General features: G+C 46.9%; 6 protein-coding genes across 6 annotated transcripts; 3 read left to right on the plus strand and 3 right to left on the minus strand.

Moving 5' to 3' along the window:
• Positions 1-4,601: 4,601 nt before the first annotated feature.
• Positions 4,602-7,100, plus strand: VC83_03587 (uncharacterized protein; the record flags this gene model as incomplete). Its single annotated transcript, XM_024467233.1, has 1 exon — positions 4,602-7,100. One exon carries the CDS (start codon positions 4,602-4,604, stop codon positions 7,098-7,100), a length of 2,499 nt encoding a protein of 832 aa, XP_024325973.1.
• Positions 7,101-7,302: 202 nt separating this feature from the next.
• Positions 7,303-7,808, minus strand: VC83_03588 (uncharacterized protein; the record flags this gene model as incomplete). The annotated part of the gene is made up of 2 exons (XM_024467234.1): positions 7,303-7,652; positions 7,733-7,808. The coding sequence occupies 2 exons, from the start codon at positions 7,806-7,808 to the stop codon at positions 7,303-7,305; spliced, it is 426 nt and encodes a 141-aa protein (XP_024325966.1).
• Positions 7,809-8,649: 841 nt separating this feature from the next.
• Positions 8,650-10,268, plus strand: VC83_03589 (uncharacterized protein; the record flags this gene model as incomplete). The annotated part of the gene is made up of 4 exons (XM_024467235.1): positions 8,650-8,891; positions 9,296-9,574; positions 9,620-9,698; positions 9,767-10,268. The coding sequence occupies 4 exons, from the start codon at positions 8,650-8,652 to the stop codon at positions 10,061-10,063; spliced, it is 897 nt and encodes a 298-aa protein (XP_024325965.1). The 3' UTR covers positions 10,064-10,268.
• A 1,673-nt stretch (positions 10,269-11,941) lies between these two features.
• VC83_03590 (uncharacterized protein) lies at positions 11,942-12,888 on the minus strand (the record flags this gene model as incomplete). The annotated part of the gene is made up of 2 exons (XM_024467236.1): positions 12,238-12,888; positions 11,942-12,121 (listed from the first exon to the last, which is right to left on the minus strand). The coding sequence occupies exons 1-2, from the start codon at positions 12,394-12,396 to the stop codon at positions 11,942-11,944; spliced, it is 339 nt and encodes a 112-aa protein (XP_024325727.1). The 5' UTR covers positions 12,397-12,888.
• Positions 12,889-13,759: 871 nt separating this feature from the next.
• Positions 13,760-15,043, plus strand: VC83_03591 (uncharacterized protein). Its single transcript, XM_024467237.1, has 3 exons — positions 13,760-14,295; positions 14,375-14,415; positions 14,883-15,043. Exons 1-3 carry the CDS (start codon positions 13,978-13,980, stop codon positions 14,935-14,937), a joined length of 414 nt encoding a protein of 137 aa, XP_024325728.1. The 5' UTR covers positions 13,760-13,977; the 3' UTR covers positions 14,938-15,043.
• A 3,075-nt stretch (positions 15,044-18,118) lies between these two features.
• Positions 18,119-18,559, minus strand: VC83_03592 (uncharacterized protein; the record flags this gene model as incomplete). Its single annotated transcript, XM_024467238.1, has 2 exons — positions 18,119-18,321; positions 18,370-18,559. The coding sequence occupies 2 exons, from the start codon at positions 18,557-18,559 to the stop codon at positions 18,119-18,121; spliced, it is 393 nt and encodes a 130-aa protein (XP_024325725.1).
• Between the last annotated feature and the right edge of the window lie 514 nt (positions 18,560-19,073).

The raw sequence follows: 19,073 nt of genomic DNA on the forward strand, positions 1-19,073 counted from the left end.
GTTGACCAGCTCAGTCAAGTCAACAAACAACCAACCCATTAAACCTGCCATAATCTAGCAGACTCGGCTATTTCTAACTAGTGGCTTCGTAGACCCTATCAAATCAACCAGCCTAGCAGCAGACCCGACCGACCTAGCAGCAGACGCGACTGACGCGACCAACTCAATTGACCCAACTGACTTAATTGACCTAGCTAACTCAACAACTGTTGGACTCAAATAGCCAGGGCGTGGTTTCCCGATTAGGCGACACAACGCCGTCACTCCTGCATCAGCTGCATCACTATATAGCTTCAGAAGAAGAAGATCCTTACAAGGCTCTTCACTAAAAAAAAAGATCAATGGAATACGATTAAATGCATATGTTGTAAGGATGCCTCCGCCCTCAGTGACGGAAGGGATCGGAGTCGACATGTTACGGTCACGTGGGGAGAGTTAGGGCAGGTTACCTGAGTCGGACTGTCATACTGACATTCGGTGCACTCAGTTTGCTATCAAACTCAAGAGCAAACTTAGAAATCTCCTCCTCAAACCTACAAGTCACTATACATATTTTGGCTTGTCACACCAACAACAAGAGCAATACTACTCAACGATTGCTACAACCCTCTATGATTCATTACACGTCATTGCTCCTTAGTTACTGGGCCGATATGACCACATAGCATATCTCTACAACCCTCTATGATTCATTACATGATATCACTCCTTAGTTGTAAGGATGCCTCCGTACCTAGATACTCGAAGAACCTGTCTCAGAACTGTTACGGTCACTACAAGCATGGAATCCGACTCGGTGGGGTTTCGAACCAGTAGAGGAGCATATAGCGAGTTACACTATAGTGGGGGACGGTAAGTGTATAGGGTTCAGGGCCGATGTAGACCTGTTGCGGTGGAAGGTTCAGGGCTAGGGTTGGGATAACCGAGTCGGGCCCGTTTCGGGAGTTAAGGAAACAGACTCAACGGGGTTCCCCCTTCATCTTTTTTGTATCCTTCGTAGTAGACCTATAGGATAGCATCCGTTTAGCCTCCGACTCGCACTCTCATATGCTATTACTGTGAGCTGGGTGCCCTGTGTCCTTACATTAGTGTAACGCTGACTTCTAAACGATAGAAGACACAGAGGTTCTCTTGCGTAAAGGTTTACTTATCAGAGGAGGCAGGGGATCAGACACAAAGGCTTCAAGTAACACGTTACTAGTATATAACAAATACTGTATTGAGTTGAGCACGAAGCTCCTATCTAAGGAAATACTATCTACTTATATAGTGGCGTCGTGCCTAGTGGACTCTTGGGAACTCACTCGAGTCCTCGGAGTCCTGGACTCTTAGGACTCTTCTCATCATCCTGCGAGTCCATCACGTGCCTAGTGGACTCCTGGGAACTCACTCGAGTCCTCGGAGTCCTGGACTCTTAGGACTCTTCTGATCATCCTGCGAGTCCGTCACGTGATACTTTCGGAACTACTATTCCCCGCTGCCCCTCCAGGTACCAGGGCCGGTCTCATGCGACCTCCCTCCTTCCTGTCCTGTAGTTGGCCAGCCTTCTTGTTCCGTCGTAACAATTAGTTACTGGGCTAATACTACACATGACATATCTCTATCAACTAGAGGCCTAGGAACATGAACGATTGCTCCAAAAGCTTCTACAACCATCTATGATTCATTACACATCATCACTCCTTAGTTACCCACAAGATTGGTTAAGTTATGACATAATTTGTCTATGACATAATTTGTCTATGACATAATTTGTCTATGACATAATTTGTCTATGACATAATTTGTCTATGACATAATTTGTCTATAGGGGTACTCTGACCTTGGACCTCCTTTTACTTCCTATAGGCTATGAACCTAAGAGATGGTTCTATGGGATTCTCTTACGTCGACTACAGTTACCAAGCCTGGTAAGTCATGGAAAGTCTTGGAAAATGAGAGAACTACACTCCTTTAGCATAAATAGGATTGCCCTTTCCTTAAGAAAGGGCAAGCAGACAATACAGTAAATTGACTATCACATACGGAGGAAGCGTTCAAAAGTTTTGTCCCACGCTAGGAAACGCCACAGTTCACAATTTAGTTATGTACATAGTTATGAAATCAGTGTTCTTCTCGCCCCTCCTTGTACTCATTTCCGTCTTCTAGCTCGATGACTTTCTGGATATGTTGAGGAATCCTCTCGACCCAGGCTTGGATTTGCGACTGAGGGAGATCTTCCCAACAGGTCTCCCAAGCTCGTATCGTGTCTGGTCGACTTTTTGGTGCCCCCTTCCTTGTAGTCCTCCTTTTCATCCATGGCCAACACGGCTCGATGACATTTAAATCTGGAGAGTTGGCGCACCAGAAGAGGCGATTAATGTCATGTAATTGAAATACTCGCCGCTGAATGTAATGATTGTGTGATGGAGCATTGTCTTCTTGTACAATAGTATCCGGACGGTCTACCATGCATTCCCTTGTGAATGGGAACATCTTTGGTATCAGAATCTTTTTCTGATACTGGTACCAATCTATCCCCCCTCCTCCTTTCTCACGGCTTAACTTCCCATTCTTTTTATTCCATCTCCATAGTGGCTTTATACCAGGAAGATTGCGTAGAGACATTCGGCGTATCCCATTTGATAATTCCCATTCTTCACGTAAAATTGGTTCCAACTCTTCATTCATTCCATGTATTTCAACTTCTGCAGCGTCTCGTTCTTTTTTTGTCTCTGGGATCCAACAATGACATGGCCCTTTCTTGTCGTAAGTAAAACATCCCCAAAACATAAATTCTGAGTATCCTTTCCACCGTTCCCTAATGCAACTCCGTAAAAATGCCTCGTCTGCCTTTCTCCATATCCGATAACCTCCCCGTCTATGGTTTAGTACCACAGATGTCTCGTCTGACCATATTACATTTTTCCAATCCTCGAGTGTCCAGTGCTGATGGTTGAGGCACCATTTTAATCTCTCCGCCCTCATCTTCTTCGTCAACCCTGGCTTCCTCGTCGGTTTCGTTTTCCGGAAGCCAGCAGTCCTTAAAACCCTCCATATTGTCATGGAGGAGATGTCGATACCTTGGAAGCTAAGTTCCCCCGCGATATCAGCACAAGTTTTTTCCCTTCCGTAACGGTCGGTTCACACCTTTGCGACAACTCCCTCTGTCACTTCAGCTGTTTGTTTTGTCGGGCGGCCAGACCGGGGAGCATCCTGTAACCACTCATCTCGTAAGGTGAGTGGCATATGGTTGGGGTCAAACCCACGCTCAATTGCGCGAGTATATATCCGGTTCACCTGTCGGGTTGACAGGCCAGTTTTCTCAGCAACTTCCGCTGAAGTCTTTCCTCCAGTCGGAGATTTGAGGGCCACAATCAGGGCCCTCGTCGAGATATCCGTGTTCGGTGCCATCGTTTGAACTTGAAAGGCACTGTCGATTGAGTCAGTTCGTCGGTCGCAAGTGAGGGGAAGTTATGCATACCTTGGCATTCTTGGCAGGACAAAACTTTTGAACGCTACCTCCGTACTTCCACGTCTTTTCTAAGCTTCTAAGCATTCATCTTGTTACTCCTTGTTTCTGAAAAGTCAGTGAGGTGTTAACCTCTGACTTACCCCTGAGTTCCCAGACTCAACATTTGTTGCAACTTGTCTGAACCACTTCACTACATCACACACCTGATTGCTGCGTTGTGGAATAGTCTAAGCTACAACCCTTTGGCTCTGTTTCCTAAGACAGTGTGTTGTCTTAGTAAATTCATCCCTTCCTTGGGTGGCTAGATTCTCACATCTGGTGCACCCACCATTACAACAATGACGTTTGCGAAAGCGCAGGTTGTTCCTGTAATGGTATTGTCATCCGATGTAGTAGGCTGCGGAACGGATTGCTGTGCCCGACCAGCAGCAAGCAATATTTCAAAATCAGAGCCACTTACCACACCGGAGACTTCTGTTCTGGTTCATCATTACCGCTGCTGGCACAGTGTCCACCTTAAATGGCACATTCTTTCTGTTCATTCTTCTAGCCTTCCCCTCACGGGATTCTTTCATACTACTACTCGAGTAGCAGCAGGCAGAAGTACTTGAGCTGCTTGGCAGGAAGATTTGGGCACCAATATGCTGTGCAACATTATACACTCGTTCCGCTGGGTTCTCTTTGGCGCTCCTTAAGCTAACCCCCAATATACTCGATACCAAGTCGATACCAAGTTGAACCTTAGAAGACTTAGACTGGAACCAAAGCACTTTTACGCCCAAAAATGACGGGTTTTCCCCGGGGAACTGTCTAGCTTCCCGGTTGGCTTACGAGTTGGACAGTGGCGCCAGGCTATTGAAAGCCACTTACTGAGCTCAGCTGAAGCCCCTCAGCTTGTCAGGGTCTTGGGGGTTTCCCCCAGGCCTACAAATAGCGTACGTAGGCCCGTAGATTAGGTTGTAATTCAATTGATTATATTGTACTGTTTTACTGTACTCTACTGTGAAGCTTCTGCTCCTTTGCCCGAAGAGACTGATTACGGTTGTCGGAGATTACCACACAAATTCGTGTGTAGTTCCCCGTATTCTGCAATTACCTCCAACATCAAGCATACTTGAAAGCCAGCCCTTTAATTCAGCATTCGAAGATGTCGTCAGAAATTGAGGCTCTGCGGCAACAGCTTCGGGCAGCGCAGCAACGCGAGGCAGATGCGCAACGACGTGAACAAGAAGCAGAACGACTTCGCGAAGAAGAGCAACGACTCCGCGAAGAAGCAGAACAACGGGAACAAGAAGCAGAACGACTTCGCGAAGAAGCAGAACAACTTCGCGAAGAAGCAGAACAACTCCGCGAAGAAGACCGACAGCGCTACGAACGGAGGACCGGAAAGACCACGCTACCCGAGTTCCTCGATGCATGCCATACTCACCTTTGCCTAGGTCTGACCATTCAACCTGATAGTACACAGTCCACGCAAGGCGATGCCGCAAACGCACATCACAAACCCCGCCCTGAACGAATCTTGCCATGGCCAGAGTTTGACTCGGAGCAGGCACGTACGTGGGTCGATTTGATGGAGTCAGAATTCGTCCTTGAACGACACTTTACCTCTTTGCATACACTGGCAGAGTCAGGAGAAGCCGTTCGCCGGCGCCAGATGGGGTCAGAGCTAGACCTTCATACCTTTGCTCGACTCACCTTGGAGGATCCGGTATCCCAGATCATCGAGCGGTTCTCTAAAGACAGCGTATTACGCCATTGTTTTGGTCTCAAAGGCTCAGTCAAGTTTGAAAACCACAGTAACACACTCAGTCCGGATCGAACAACAGAGGAAATGCAATCTCTTAGCATCGCTGATAACCCGCGACGGTCGGAACGCCTTCGAGCCCCTGCAAAAAACCTGGGATGGACTGATTCTTCCAAGTCATCGGAATCCGTAACGACAACTCCCCGTCCTCGCGCAGATCAGTTCTGCGTTTACAATGTCGGTGGTGAGGGAGAGACTGAGCGCCGAGTGACCGCGCTGACGATCGAATACAAAGCTCCTCATAAGTTGACCTTAGGGCATATTTATAAAGGTCTTGCCGAGATGAACCTGGACGAGGTTGTGGAAGTAAGCAAGAATGAAAGTGTGGCAATTCGCTGTCGTCGTTTGGTGGCCGCGGTGATCACGCAAGGCTTCTCATATATGGTGAAGGCTGGGGTGGAATATGGCGAGATCTACACTGGTGAAGCAACAATATTCTTGCGCATTCCTGATGATCCCTCGACCGTGTACTACTCTCTATCTGTTCCAAAAGGAGATGTCGGGCCGTCCACTGGCTGGGACGAGCGTGGAAATGAGCCCAATCGATTGCATATGACCGCGGTTGGTCAGGCTATAGCGTTTACTCTTCGCGCGCTTAAAACGCCTCCACGCAGTGCACAATGGATAAGGAAAGCTCTGCGTCAGCTCAAGACATGGAATGTCGTCGTTAAGGAGGTCGAGGATGCCGTCGCCGATGACGAAGTTCCGTCTTCGGAGTATCGCCCTTCACCAAGGGTCACTCGGGATATTATACGGTCACCGATCCAATTCCGACCTCGCAGGAAGAACATATACGTGGGAAGTTGTGCTTCGGTGACGTCTTCTTTCAGCAGCGATGATGACAACCATCATCCCGACACACCAAGTCGTCCTCAACCGCCTCCAAAAAGCGGAAACACTATTACTTCCCCCAACCAACCATCACAATCTACCAAACGTGGTGGGACCGAAGGTGGTGGGAAAAAGGGGGCTTCTAGCGAGACTCATCGGCAAAAGAACTTAGGTCGATTTTGTACGCCAAACTGCCTAATGGGTATGGTAGATGGGGGAGAACTCGATTGGCAGTGTCCGAATGTCAAGGAACATGGAAAAGGTCGTCATCAACTCGACCGTAATACATTCATGCGACATATCCGCGAGTTGTTGCGCAGTCAGCTTGACTATTGTGTGACAATGAACGTTCATGGAGCTCGAGGAGCTTTTTTCAAGGTCAAGTTACCTGGATTTGGGTACACCGTTGCCGCGAAAGGCACCGGGATTGAGTGTGTTAAAGATCTGATGCACGAATCAACAATTTACCATCGTCTCCTTCCTGTTCAGGGGAAGTGCGTACCTGTGCACCTAGGAGAGACGAAAGTGGACAGTATATTATACTACGCAGGAGCCGTTCGTATTGTCTATATGATGTTTCTAAGCTTTGGAGGATTCCAATTACGATCGCCAATCTCACAAACTCTCGCTGACGACGCCATCTCCGGTCTGCATGCCATACATCAGTTGGGAGTACTACAGGGTGATCCAGCAGCCCGGAACATTCTCGTCCACCCGGATCGGCCAGGAATTACCTGGATTGACTTTGAACGAGCCGAGTTCATACGCCCACGAGCGGTACTCGGAACTCTATCTCCAAATCGGAAACGAAAGCCTGGCTGGTCTCCCGAAGAAGGGAAGTGTGAGAATGGAAAGAGCAGCAAGAAGATACCTGCATCAGAGATAGGTCAAGCTAAGACGGAGCTGGCGAGATTGGTGGTGAAGCAGGGGGTAGTCATTTCTACAGATGCCGACCTCATTCGGCCCGGAACGCGTATCAGGAGCGGAAGCAGTCTGATAGCAGGATGAACTCTCTCCAGAAGTCGTCACTGATGAGCCTCGTCACCGACATTTCCGTACGAGACAGTGCCAACTCAGCTCACGAGTTCAATAGACACAAATGCAGGAAGCCACCTCTCATTTCACAATTTCGACGCCAATTCCAGATGTGAATAACGCGGCGAGATCCGGTGGATACCCGCCGGGCGGTGCTGTCATACTAGATGCAAGACTAGGGCAGACCCGAAGAGCTCGAAGACGTCGAAGTATAGGACAAGACCTGAGCCAGAAATGGAAGGACGGCTGCTAGGCGAGTTTGTGCCTGTGTGTAACAGCTCACACATTTCACGGTAGTGAAAACGAAAGGAACACCCCAAGACCATGTATGCCCGTTCTTGCTTATGCCCGTGATCTTAGCGCTGCCGATCCTGCAGAGCTCGCGCTCTCTGCAGGTATAGTCGCCGAGGGCCACGAGGTAGTTGTAGCACGCAATTACGTCGTCGACGTCGGCGACGTATTCGGACCCCTCGCTAGGGGTGCGGCAGCGGGTCACTTGTGTGAATTCATTATCTCGGGGCGCGACTGTAGATGGTGTGTTGGTTTGCTAGGGTGATATAATGGGGGCAGGAGTGGGTGATGTTATGGAGGTAGGTGTGACTTACGGGCTGAGGGAGACGTGGTGAAGAGCTGCTCGGTGGTCAAGCCGAGTTCTTCGAGGGAGGGAAGGCCTGCCCCCATTATATCACCCTAGCAAACCAACACACCATCCTCCCTAGCAAACCAACACACCATCCTCCCTCGAAGAACTCGGCTTGACCACCGAGCAGCTCTTCACCACGTCTCCCTCAGCCCGTAAGTCACACCTACCCCCATAACATCACCCACTCCTGCCCCCATTATTGTAACGGGAGTCTGAAGTTGGAGTTTTGGGAAGAATCGGGCGGGGGGGGTGATGATTGAAATGAGAAGGGATATTCTACGTTATTTAAGGGATTTCATTGTTGTGCTTGCATTTGGGCCGTGATCCTTCGATCCTTCGATCCTCCAGCTGTTCGATATACGACCTACGAATCCCTTCAATTCTCGTCGCTAAGCTTAACTTAGGCTTTCTAGAAGAAGGAGAGAGTCGACGAGGTGAGAAACAGCGTCAGGGCTGTCAACCAAGTAAGAGGGCTGTCAACCAAGAAAGAAGGATCTGGTTACTTGGTTGACAGCCCTGAGGCTCTTTCTCACCTCGTCGACTCTCTCCTTGGCCTTCCAGAAAGCCCTCCTCCTATTTATATCGACATTGAAGGGGTAAATCTTTGTAGACTAGGCTCCGTCTCAATTCTTCAAATCCTCATCCCGCCATGTGACAAGACTTATCTGGTTGACGTCCACATACTCAAGGCGATGCCTTCACTACGGCGGGTGATACTGGTCAAATACTATCCTGAATACACGCTAACTTGACGCCAAAGTGGCTGAACAGCGCATCTGAGTTATTCCGTACATCAAAGAAGACTTTCAATTAGCAACTCGGATGTACTCTAGACGTTGTCTTAAAGGCCTCTCAAGCTGTATCGAGAAAGACCTAGTTATGGCAGCGTCTGAGAAACGACAATGGATAGCGGAGAAAAGCAAGGGCAAGCGGCTATTCGCCCCTGAGCTCGGCGGTTCATACGAGGTGTTTAACAAGAGACCGCTACAACAGGAGATGGCATTGTACTGTACGCAAGATATGAAGTTGATGCCAAAGCTGTGGCAACTTTACTCCAGCAGGCTTTCGCAGTCTTGGGCAAAGAGGGTGGAAATTGCGAGGAAGGACAGAATTGCTATGTCGTAAGCAAACATCGGGGTACGATGGGACGAACAAGCTAGGGCCATGGTAATATCGTTATTCGCTTCTATAGGGCTACTCGTGATTCGTCCATAGTTCAAGATTACCAGTTTGTTGCCTCTCCATAACTGGCTGAAGGCTTTTGTGTTAATTTGGAAGCTTTGTTATTGTGCGTTTTTATCTTTGCATTGATAGTTCTGCAGCATTAAATGATATTGCTAGTCTCGCATCATTACCGTCTATACAGCCAGGACGCTCTTGCCATCAGTCGTCAGCCTTGTTCTGACCCTGACTTTTAAAAACCCCATACATGGTGCTTCGGAACGAGGTCGCCTTCAAGTTAACACCTGACTCGATAAAGGCCCTGATCGATTACCGCAATCTACTGCGTCGAAATCGCAGCTAGCACGTACAACTGGTTAGAGAAGGAACTCCAGGTCAAGGAGCTGCACGAGAAATTCATCCAGGCCATCAACAAGTTCGTCTACCGGACGAATACGACTGCGCTAGTAGGACTGGAAGAGGAGGGCGCCGGCGAGCTGCTGCGTGGTAAGAGCGAGGAGGTCAAGATCAACATCATGAGCCTGTTTCACCCGCTCCTTCCTCCCCCTCCAAAAGTCATGGACGTCATCAGACCCCGGACGCTCCTTCCTAGTCCACCTCTCTGCCCGCACCAACAGGCTAAGTCGAGTTTTCTCATGAGTAGTTAGCCTGCGAACAGTTTTTATAGCCACCCTGAAATTGGTGGACAGAAGTTCAAAGAGCGCATCATGCGACCGTTGGCCCAGAGCGAAAGCGTTAGAAATGTCGTGAGCTGTTGTAATTCCAGCATGGGCACAGCCTTCTAATTTCTTAATTGCGACGGAACCACATGGAGGAGCGCTACCGACGGGGCGAATTCGGCGCAAGTGCTACCGTCTGCGTTGACCTTGTCGATCCCGAGGAGATCATTGTTACAGACAATGAAGAGCTCAGTCAGAAACGGGGCAACCAATTGGACGACTTTTACTGCCAGCAATCAAACCAACCCGACACGAGAGAAAATGAACTCCCTCGAAAAACAGAAGAAGATCCAGAGGGGGCCAATACCGAACAGGCAAACTCACAGCTGTTGGTTCGAGAAGCGAAAAGTCGCACAGCTATTGGTTCGAGAAGCAGAAAGTCGCGAATATAAGGACGATGAAACTGGTTTACTCCGATGGAGAATTTCTATGTGGCCATATGTGGTAGTTGCTAGGGGTCATAAGTATGATAGGCAGGCGGTATTGATACCGGAGTCTGATATCCACGACCATAACAGCCAAATATATGATGAGCCGGAAACTTGTGTAGACGATTTCGACTACTGGGGAGAACGATTATACCTATGCCAAAGTTTAAATTGGTAATCAAGTTGCTGTCCATAGCTATCCTTCTGGGCCTCACGCTGCAGAAGCCCCCCAAATTCAATCCTGATCTCCCCCATAAGAGACGAATACTTTACGCTGTCTGCCTGCGATTATTTGACAATGCCTAGATACTCTGCAAAGGCGGATTATCACGATAAATACACTTTATTAAAACGATTGCCTATGGACTGATCGACTGTTCCCAAACCTTCGAGATGAATGCCTGACAAACTATGAGGACGATCCGGAAGACATGACCAGATAACGAAGACTGGGCAACCCAATTTGTAATGTAGGAATTTGGAGGCAGACAAGCTATTCAACGAAGTGGAAGCGCATTCCTCGCTGAAGCTGAAGGTGGGGCACTTCGCTGAGGTTCTGGAACTGAAGAGCTAGGAGCGTGACTTCAAATGATATTAAGGTCTCAACAAGAATCTTTGGATATTATGCAACGCAGTAAGTGCCATGTATAAGCTATTTAACTAACTTGGCCAATCCCATTCTGTACCTGCTAATAGAGTTTCTTGAAGGGGGGTTATATGTTTCGTTGCTGTAGACAAAGTCAAATCCCAATCCTATTTCGTAAATGTTAGCTGCTAAAATAGGGTATCAGAAGCAAGGTTTTCAACTTACTTCTACGCACATCCTATCCGCAAATGCGTGTGTTTGCCCCTCTTCATATTTATACCCGCCCTTTTCATGCCCCTTACCCCCGTCATAGTTCGTATTGTTAACCATTAGATTGCGTACCGAGTTGGTATGGCGTTTATTTTGGTGATTCTTGAGGTCACCAGGATATCTGAAACGCTCATTGCAATGGTCAAGGTTGCGCTTCAACTCCTTTATACCGTTGTGTGTGTTTTTGTGAACGCGTAGACTGCTCACTGATGCGAACTGCTCGCTGCACAGGACACAGCCGTAAGGGCGATCGTTAGTATGACGCATATTGCGTGTCTGAAGGTTGCTGCTCTGCGAAAAGGTCTGACGGCAGGTCTCGTGGCTCTAGGGGAAGTTAGCGTGGTTCGGAGAATGCTTAGGGGATGCGTGCTTACAAATGGCACGTTTACTATGTCCGAAGCAGTAGATTTAACGTAGTGTGCCGACATAATGCAATCCTAGGAGCAAAGCACTCTGATTGACTCAGCATGGACGATATCACAAGGCGTATGCCGTGCTAATTAATGGTCGCATGCTATATTTAGGTAATATAGTATCATAGCAGAAGTCTAGACTTAAAATCGTAATGGCACGGCAATGGCAGGGTATGACCAAAAATTGCCAGAAGCTTCGACGACTTATCCAAGTAAGGGGGTTAATGACAGATTTAAAACGAAATAATGGAAACCTAGCGGATTGAAAGAGTATGGATGATTGGACTGAAACAAAGCAGAAAGGATAAACTAAGCTCATTAAAACTGCCACGGTTAGAAAACCAATTATAATCATGATTATTAGGTCGTCGTAATCATAATCATGATTATTTACAAAGCGCATAAGTTAGTCATGATTATTATGATTATTTGTGCTACCCTGAAAACTGCAAACATGAAACCAAAAACAAAGTCTTACTATCAAATTGTGCCGTAAACGCCATTGAATTTCTTTATTATAGCATTTTTTTGTTTCCGAGTTAATCTAGCGTTTAGCAATACCTTGTATTTAGCTCAGTATTGGCCTTCGATTTCGCGAATGAGTTTTTCTTGACGCTCCTGCTCTGTTTCTTCCTCTTCTTCCTCTTCTTCCTCTTCTTCCTCTTCTTCCTCTTCTTCAAAAGCAATACGCGGCTGCCCAACTCGAGAGGAAGCAATACGCGGCTCGTCACAATTGCGACCGTAAGTACCTCTCTATAGTAATTTGTATGTAAAGGTACATAATTAAGCCATTCTATGAAATTATCACTTCTTCGCTCCCACTCCTACCCTCTCTCCCATTCTCGCCCTCGCCCTCACCCTCGCCTCACCCTCGCCCTCACTCTCGCCCTTGACAAGTACGAAGTGTACTGCCGTGAGCCTGTTGTGATGACGCCAGACCCGCTGAAATGGTGGCTGGAGCTGGCCCAGCGTAAACGATTCCCTAGCTTGTCATTGATGGCCCTTGACATTCTTTCTATTGCAGCCATGTCTTCTGGGACAGCGACTCTTCTCGAAATAAAAACTTACGGTAACCGATCAGCGAGGAGCTATGGACGCTGAAACTTTAAATCTCGTAGAATGTCTACGTTCCTGGGACAGCAGCGCCTTGATAGTCCCATCAGATGTGAGTTTTCTGCTTCATGAGGACTACCGTCAGCTAATTGCAGAGTCTAGTGTCGCTATGTCGATGCGGCTGCTGGGTCCAACCACTCTGATGCATTGGGGCGCGATGAGAGCGGTGGGGGATCAGACACAGTGGAGATGACATAGGGGAGCTTGGAGGTAGAATCGTTGATAGCAAAGGCTACAAGTCATATGTTGTGATTTAGACTAATAGTCCAGACTACAGTCCAGACTGCAGTCTGATCTGATGACGACGTACGGACCAACAGTCCGTCTGGTCTGACGATAACGAACAGACCAACAGTCCAGTCTGCCCATGACAGACCGACTGACTGTTTGGACTATCAGGAGCGCTGATCTACTGTTGTTTCCCTACGTTCTACTGTCATAACTTAAGTCAAGTTAAGTTTATTTGTAAAGCTTCTCGCTATATGCTATAAGCTATCCTAATTGTTCAAAGTGTTGGCCATCGCTTCCGAGCTTAAAAACTCCTCAGTCGCAAATGATCGAGCCTGAGATTTCCAGCATTGCTGCCTTCTTCTCCGACGCCTTCTCGTCCACCCTCATCCCGAGCTGCCCCTCTGTCCTCCTTCGTCTTCCATATCAATACGTTGCTGTGGTTGAAGTCTTCCGGTTGCCTTCACAAACTGTATAACAGCTTTGATCGCCATAATTTCTGGCTTCCATTGATCCCGGTTGCCATCAACATGCTTTCCAGTTCGTCTCTCGATGCGTCCACTCCATCCCCCTAATGCGTACGACAGATCACTTCGTCGATCGCCAAACACTTGTTGCAATTCTTGTCTCGGGCTATGCCACAACGGGCAGTGGAATAGAAAGTGCGATACCGTTTCAGCCTCAGCTCCACATGAACATGCGACCGAGTCAGCCCTATGAACTCGGGCCATGTAATCGTTTAATCCAACGTGACCTGTTCTTAGTTCTACTAGGATGGCTGTATCCTGTCTATCCAGTATCTTATAGATCTTTGCCATGTGATCCCGCGGCAGAGCCTTGTCGATTGATCGAGTGAATTTACCAGCAAGCTTTCGTCGAAATAGTAAATCACGCTCCTTCAGAATACGATCTCGAGCTACACGATAGGCTTGTGACTTGAGACGTGGGGCCTGTTCGTCGATCGCCTCACATCCCTTTTTGGTAGCTTGTTGTAAGGAAGGCCATCACGTGCCACCACGTGAGGTCCCTTTCATTAGGGGCCCATAGGGCTCGGTAAAGTAGGGCACAAGGTGCATAGATAAAAGGGGTTGGAGGCCTCGGAAGAAGGCCTCCAGTCAATAGTCGCTGTACTTATGTAGACCTATTGTCCTTACGAATACGATACCCCTTTCCTGCCTCTTGACCTGGTTCCCTGGACTCCTGTGAGACCTTGGGCTTACACGTTACAATTCTATTGACTCTACCCATATCCAGCCTACTGGGTCAGGATGGCAAGTTTGGAAAGACGGATTACTCGAGCGACCTCGGGGGGAGCGACACCAGCCACCGAGGCCACCGAGGTAGCTCCAGGACCTACGACCCAAGAAATCGACGACTTGGTGGCCGACCAAGGTGGGAATATGGCCTCGAAGCTGGCCGACCTTCAGAAGCGAGTGGAAGAAGAGAGGGCCTACTTCAACACAATGAAGGAAGCCCTAGAAGTATTCCGAGGATCGCACGGTGACAATTACAACGCCTACCCTGAGGCCCTACAGGACTTTGCAAGGAAGCAAGCCCAAATTCAAGAAAAAAGTCGTCATAAAAGTGTAAGGACACAGGGCACCCAGCTCACAGTAATAGCATATGAGAGTGCAAGTCGGAGGCTAAACGGATGCTATCCTATAGGTCTACTATGAAGGATACAAAAAAGATGAAGGGGGAACCCCGTGAGTCAATTCCCTTAAGTACCCGAAACCCATCCGACTCGGTCAGCCCACCCCAATGATCACACGTGACCAGGGGGAACCTCGTGAGTCATTTCCCTCCAGTACCCGAAACCCATCCGACTCGGTTATCCCGCCCAAATGATCACACGTGAGCCGCAGCTACTCAGAGTCTGCTCCTTAGAGTGAGAGATGAGAAGGCATCCTTACAAAAAGGCGACACCAAGACATCGAGGACGAGTGGGAGGACCCCCGTCTGGAAGGACACGAGGAGGACACAGCTTCCACTGAGTCTAGGGAGACTGCACCCGCCCAAAGGCCAATTGGAAGGGTTAAGGAACCAAAGGTCTACGCAGCTGTGGCAGCCCTGACCTTTCCCTTGGATTCTACAGCCAACATGTTGCTTTGTGTATAAGCTGGTACCTCGTAGAAGTGGTGCTCAAAGTGTAACGCTGACTTCTAAACGATAGAAGACACAGAGGTTTCCTGCATAAGGTTGACTTGACAGAGGAGGCAGGGGATTAAACACAAAGGCTTTCTAAGTAATACGTTACAGTATTGTAAAGAATACTATATTGAGTTGAGCACGAAGCTCCTATCTACTTATATAGTGGCGTCGTGCCAAAGGGATATCCGTGGATAACATGGATAACATAATATCCAAGATATCCAGTGTTATCCATCACATGACATTCTGTGGATCGCTGTGGATAATATGGATAACATAATATCCAAGATATCCAATGTTATCCATCATATGACATTCCGTGGATCGCTGTGGATAACATGGATAACATAATATCCATGATATCCAATGTTATCCATCACGTGAGGTTGCCGCCGTAAGTGCTAGCCATAACACTAGCACTTAGCCATAACAATTATCTCCTACACCACATCGAGGCCGCCAGGGGCCATCCCCCACTTGGCTACGATGATGGAGACTGCTTGGGCCAAACTGGCTGACTACTATAAATTGACAGAAGACTCTCCAGTCTATTTAGCAGCCACAGTCTTAAACCCTTCTTTCAAGTGGGCATACATGGAGAAGACTTGGGAAGACAACACAGAATGGATTGAGAGAGCTAAATCTCGGGTAGGGCAGCTGTGGAGGCAATCGTACAAATCAACTTCTTCCTTGCCGGTTCCTATACCAGGCTTAGCAGAGGAGCCAACTACGAGGTGACTAAATGGGTACAAAATGTGGATGAATTAGCAGAAGGCGACGATTTTCAACACTGCTTCTGGGTTAGGAATTAGGTCCTCAAACTCTAGAGGATTGGGGGCTAGCTTTCTGAAGAGCTGCTACCCTCTTCTTTCAGAGGCGCTCTTTCTTCTAGGCCTCAATTCCTGCCTAGCGAAGCTGCTTTTAGGCCTAGTTGGCAGCCTAGCAGGCTACTCCAACCCACTTGGCCTCAAGCTTCTAAGCTGCTAGCTCAGCTTTCTAGGCCCGAAGCTCGTAAGCGTGAGCTGCTATAAGCTTACCTCCAAACTAAAGGCGAGACTAGCTTCAGCTCGACCGCTTCTTTGACTCCTCAACCTAGAGCCAATGCCTATAGCTCTCCCTTAAGGGGCTACTAAAACCCTCTAGAACCTGTTATTTCTAGTACTATAGCCCCTCTTTAACCCCCCTAAAAGTGGAGGGTTTTGGTATAGAAACCCGTATAGGTAGAGGTGTAGGTGTAGGCATAGGAGCAGGCTGGAAGTACATACATAGCTTTGCGAGAGCTATAACGTAGATTACTAGCTAAATTCCTGCTTTCTAGAAAGCTGATATAATTGTAGACTCCTTAAAAGTCTATAACTGCATTTTGGTAAGATCCCTCATAAAGGACGATAGGTTATATGTAACATCCATATCATGTATGGCAGCAAGCATATCCTCTCTATGCTAGTGCTTATACAGCTAGAAGATCCTTACATCTAGTAGCTGTAAAATATGAGTAAGATGGGATAGGAATGTATATATGATAATATTGGTTTTTCTGCCATAATGATGAAATCATCACTTATATGGCTTATATAAGAGTTAAGTAGTAGAACTTTCATTTCCTTAGAGGGAGTATGCTCTATAAAGTGCTCTAGCTACCGTAAGGCAAGCTAGCTGTTTGAAAATCCAGTGTTAGAGAGCATGATGAGCTCTGTGCCTTAAAGGTTGGCGTAGTACTAAGAATCCATGTGTATTTTGCCCGGAATGATAAGTATAGGCGGTATGACTTTTCCAGTTGTAGACACAGCCTTAAGTATAGTAATAGACATATGATTTTTAGGGCTTAGGATGTAGAGCTCCTTTACGGCTTGTGGCACAATCACACATTCTCTACCTAGAATCCTAACCTAGAAGCCAGTTTCATCTATATTCTAGATTGACTCTGATTTTATACCACGCTCTAGTATAAACTAGCCGTACTCTTGAAACCACTTTAGAACTATAGGCTCATCTTGAGCCTTCGTACACTACTACGCAATTAGCTTCGTAATAAAGTAATATTCCTTAAGCTCATTCTGTATAAATTTTGTAAGATAGCTTTGTGACGGGGGCAGCTGTGGGCTCTACAGCTTATAGACAGCAGTAAATATCATATTCCTAGTTGCTCTAAGCCCTAGGTAATACTGCTTAAGGATCCATTTCTTTATGGCCTCTGTCTACACAGTAGAGAGTAGCTTATTCTAGCACCCTTGGATAGGAGCTGCTAGGCTAGTCGGCTGATACTTAACTGTATCGTTGATTTAGGCACTTTGAAAATCTGACTGGTAGTAGTTGCTGTTTCAGAGGGGTTCTCTAGGAGCCACTCATGAGCATTTGATAGAGGAGTCCCTTCCATTAAATGAATTGCATATAATTACTATCTAAATACTATGGACAACTATGGTAGAGGTTTTGTTGAGGAGTGGCGGTGAACAGACGCACGTTCCGACGAGCCGCATATTGCTTCCTCTCAGGTTGGGCAGCCGCGTATTGCTTACTCCAACCTTGAGCGAAGCGAAAAGTTTGGTCACGACGATTATTTTTTCACCCTCAGCAGGTGTTTGGTATTGGTTCGTCTACATACTGCCCCACCAGAAACCTTTTGATACCAACCTTCGACCAATGTGGTGACATAAAGCAAGTAACTATCCGCATTCTTCTTCCACATAAGACCTTTTCACCATTTTCTAATATTAACAGTTCCTCCCATTCGCAGTAGAGTTGTACATCCGGCTGTGTCAGAGTTTTCCAATTATTTGCTTTGAATTCATCCTTTTCTGTACCTATCATCCTAGGAATTAGCTTGACCAGGTTTGCCGGAGATGAAGTATAATCAAGTGGGACATCTATTGCAATCAGTTTAACAGCAGCAAGGTCGTCAACCCCCCATTTCACCTCAGAGTTAGGTTTTAGCTCTCCCCCACATCTCCGCAGCATAATGTTGGGACTACTCTTGTCATGTCCAATGTCCCTTCTTATTCTGAAAATTCTTGCTGGGGGAAATTGTTTGTCAAGAATAATAACTGGGGTTCCAAACCCATTCTTGTAGCCAACAACATGCTGATGTTTTGACAAAAAAAATTCTACTGATATGGAAATATCCTCCTTTAATTTGCTGATAGTCAGACCATTTCAAAGTCTATTAACTATATCGTCGTCAGGTGGCGACTCTGCGGCTGCTTTTTCTTCTGCGGCTTCTTTTGCTGCCTTCTCTTCTGCGGCCTTTTTTGCTGCTTCTTATTCTGCAGTCTTCTGTGTATTTTCCTTCTCTGCAGCTTCTTTTGCTGCCTTCTCTTCTGTGGCCTTTTTTGCTGCTTCTTCTTCCACGGCATCTGAGGCCTGCTTCTCTGCTCCTTCTTTTGCTGCCTTCTCTTCTGCTGCCTTTTTTGCTGCTTCTTCTTCCGCGACATCTAAGGCCTGCTTTTCTACATCTGCTTTATCTTTGGCCTTCTGCGCAGCAGCGACATCATCGTTTTAAGAAGCATTACTTTCTCTCTCTAATCTCTGTATCTCTGAATTGTCTTTGAGAATCTCTTTATCGAGATCGAAGATCTGCTGCTCTATCTTATTCCTTTTATCAGACTTGTTCCTAGATCTAAATCCATGCAGTTGATAATCTAAAGATTTCCTTTCTAGCAGTCTCTGATCACGCTTTGCAATAACTTCCCATAACGACATTATTTTCTTATGTATTGTTATTGGAAGTATAAGAGAGTAATGCTTTACAGATCAGAAAAACAAGAAAATAGATGGAGAAAAAAACATAATTCTTATAGATTTTGCAATAAGCTAGTTTGGCCGGTATAAGAAACAAATTTGGGCTCTTTTCTACGTGCTACTTTTATCTTTTATTCTCAAATATAAAACAGGGTGAGACCAGTGCTTGACTGTAAGGACAGTTCAAACTGAGGCTGACCTTCGAGTCTGCAGAAGTATCTGAAGTATAATGTGAAGACTTCGATACTCGAAGCAGTAGGACAAGGTATAGTAGTTCAGGCTCCAAAGCATATACTTTATACCACAGGGGTCAAGTGGTGAGACTAACAGGTTGGCCAAGTGGTTAGACTCGAAGTAAGGGAATGCAAAGTAAGTCGAAGCAGGAGGAATTGCAAGAAGGCCAAGTAGTGTATAATTTGCTAGCTAAAGATCAATAAGAGACATGAGCAATAAGTGCTTATATAACAGTAAAAAT

Source organism: Pseudogymnoascus destructans (genome assembly GCF_001641265.1).
Source record: "Pseudogymnoascus destructans isolate 20631-21 unplaced genomic scaffold scaffold_6, whole genome shotgun sequence".
Lineage (NCBI taxonomy): Eukaryota > Fungi > Ascomycota > Leotiomycetes > Thelebolales > Thelebolaceae > Pseudogymnoascus > Pseudogymnoascus destructans.

Bases quoted from the DNA above. Each gene is read 5' to 3' on its own strand.
- VC83_03591 (XM_024467237.1), top strand. From the start codon at position 13,978: ATGGCAAGTTTGGAAAGACGGATTACTCGAGCGACCTCGGGGGGAGCG. The intron at 14,296-14,374 runs GTAAGGACACAG...GCTATCCTATAG, and splicing joins AAAAAAGTCGTCATAAAAGT to GTCTACTATGAAGGATACAA. The intron at 14,416-14,882 runs GTGAGTCAATTC...TCTAAACGATAG, and splicing joins AAAGATGAAGGGGGAACCCC to AAGACACAGAGGTTTCCTGC.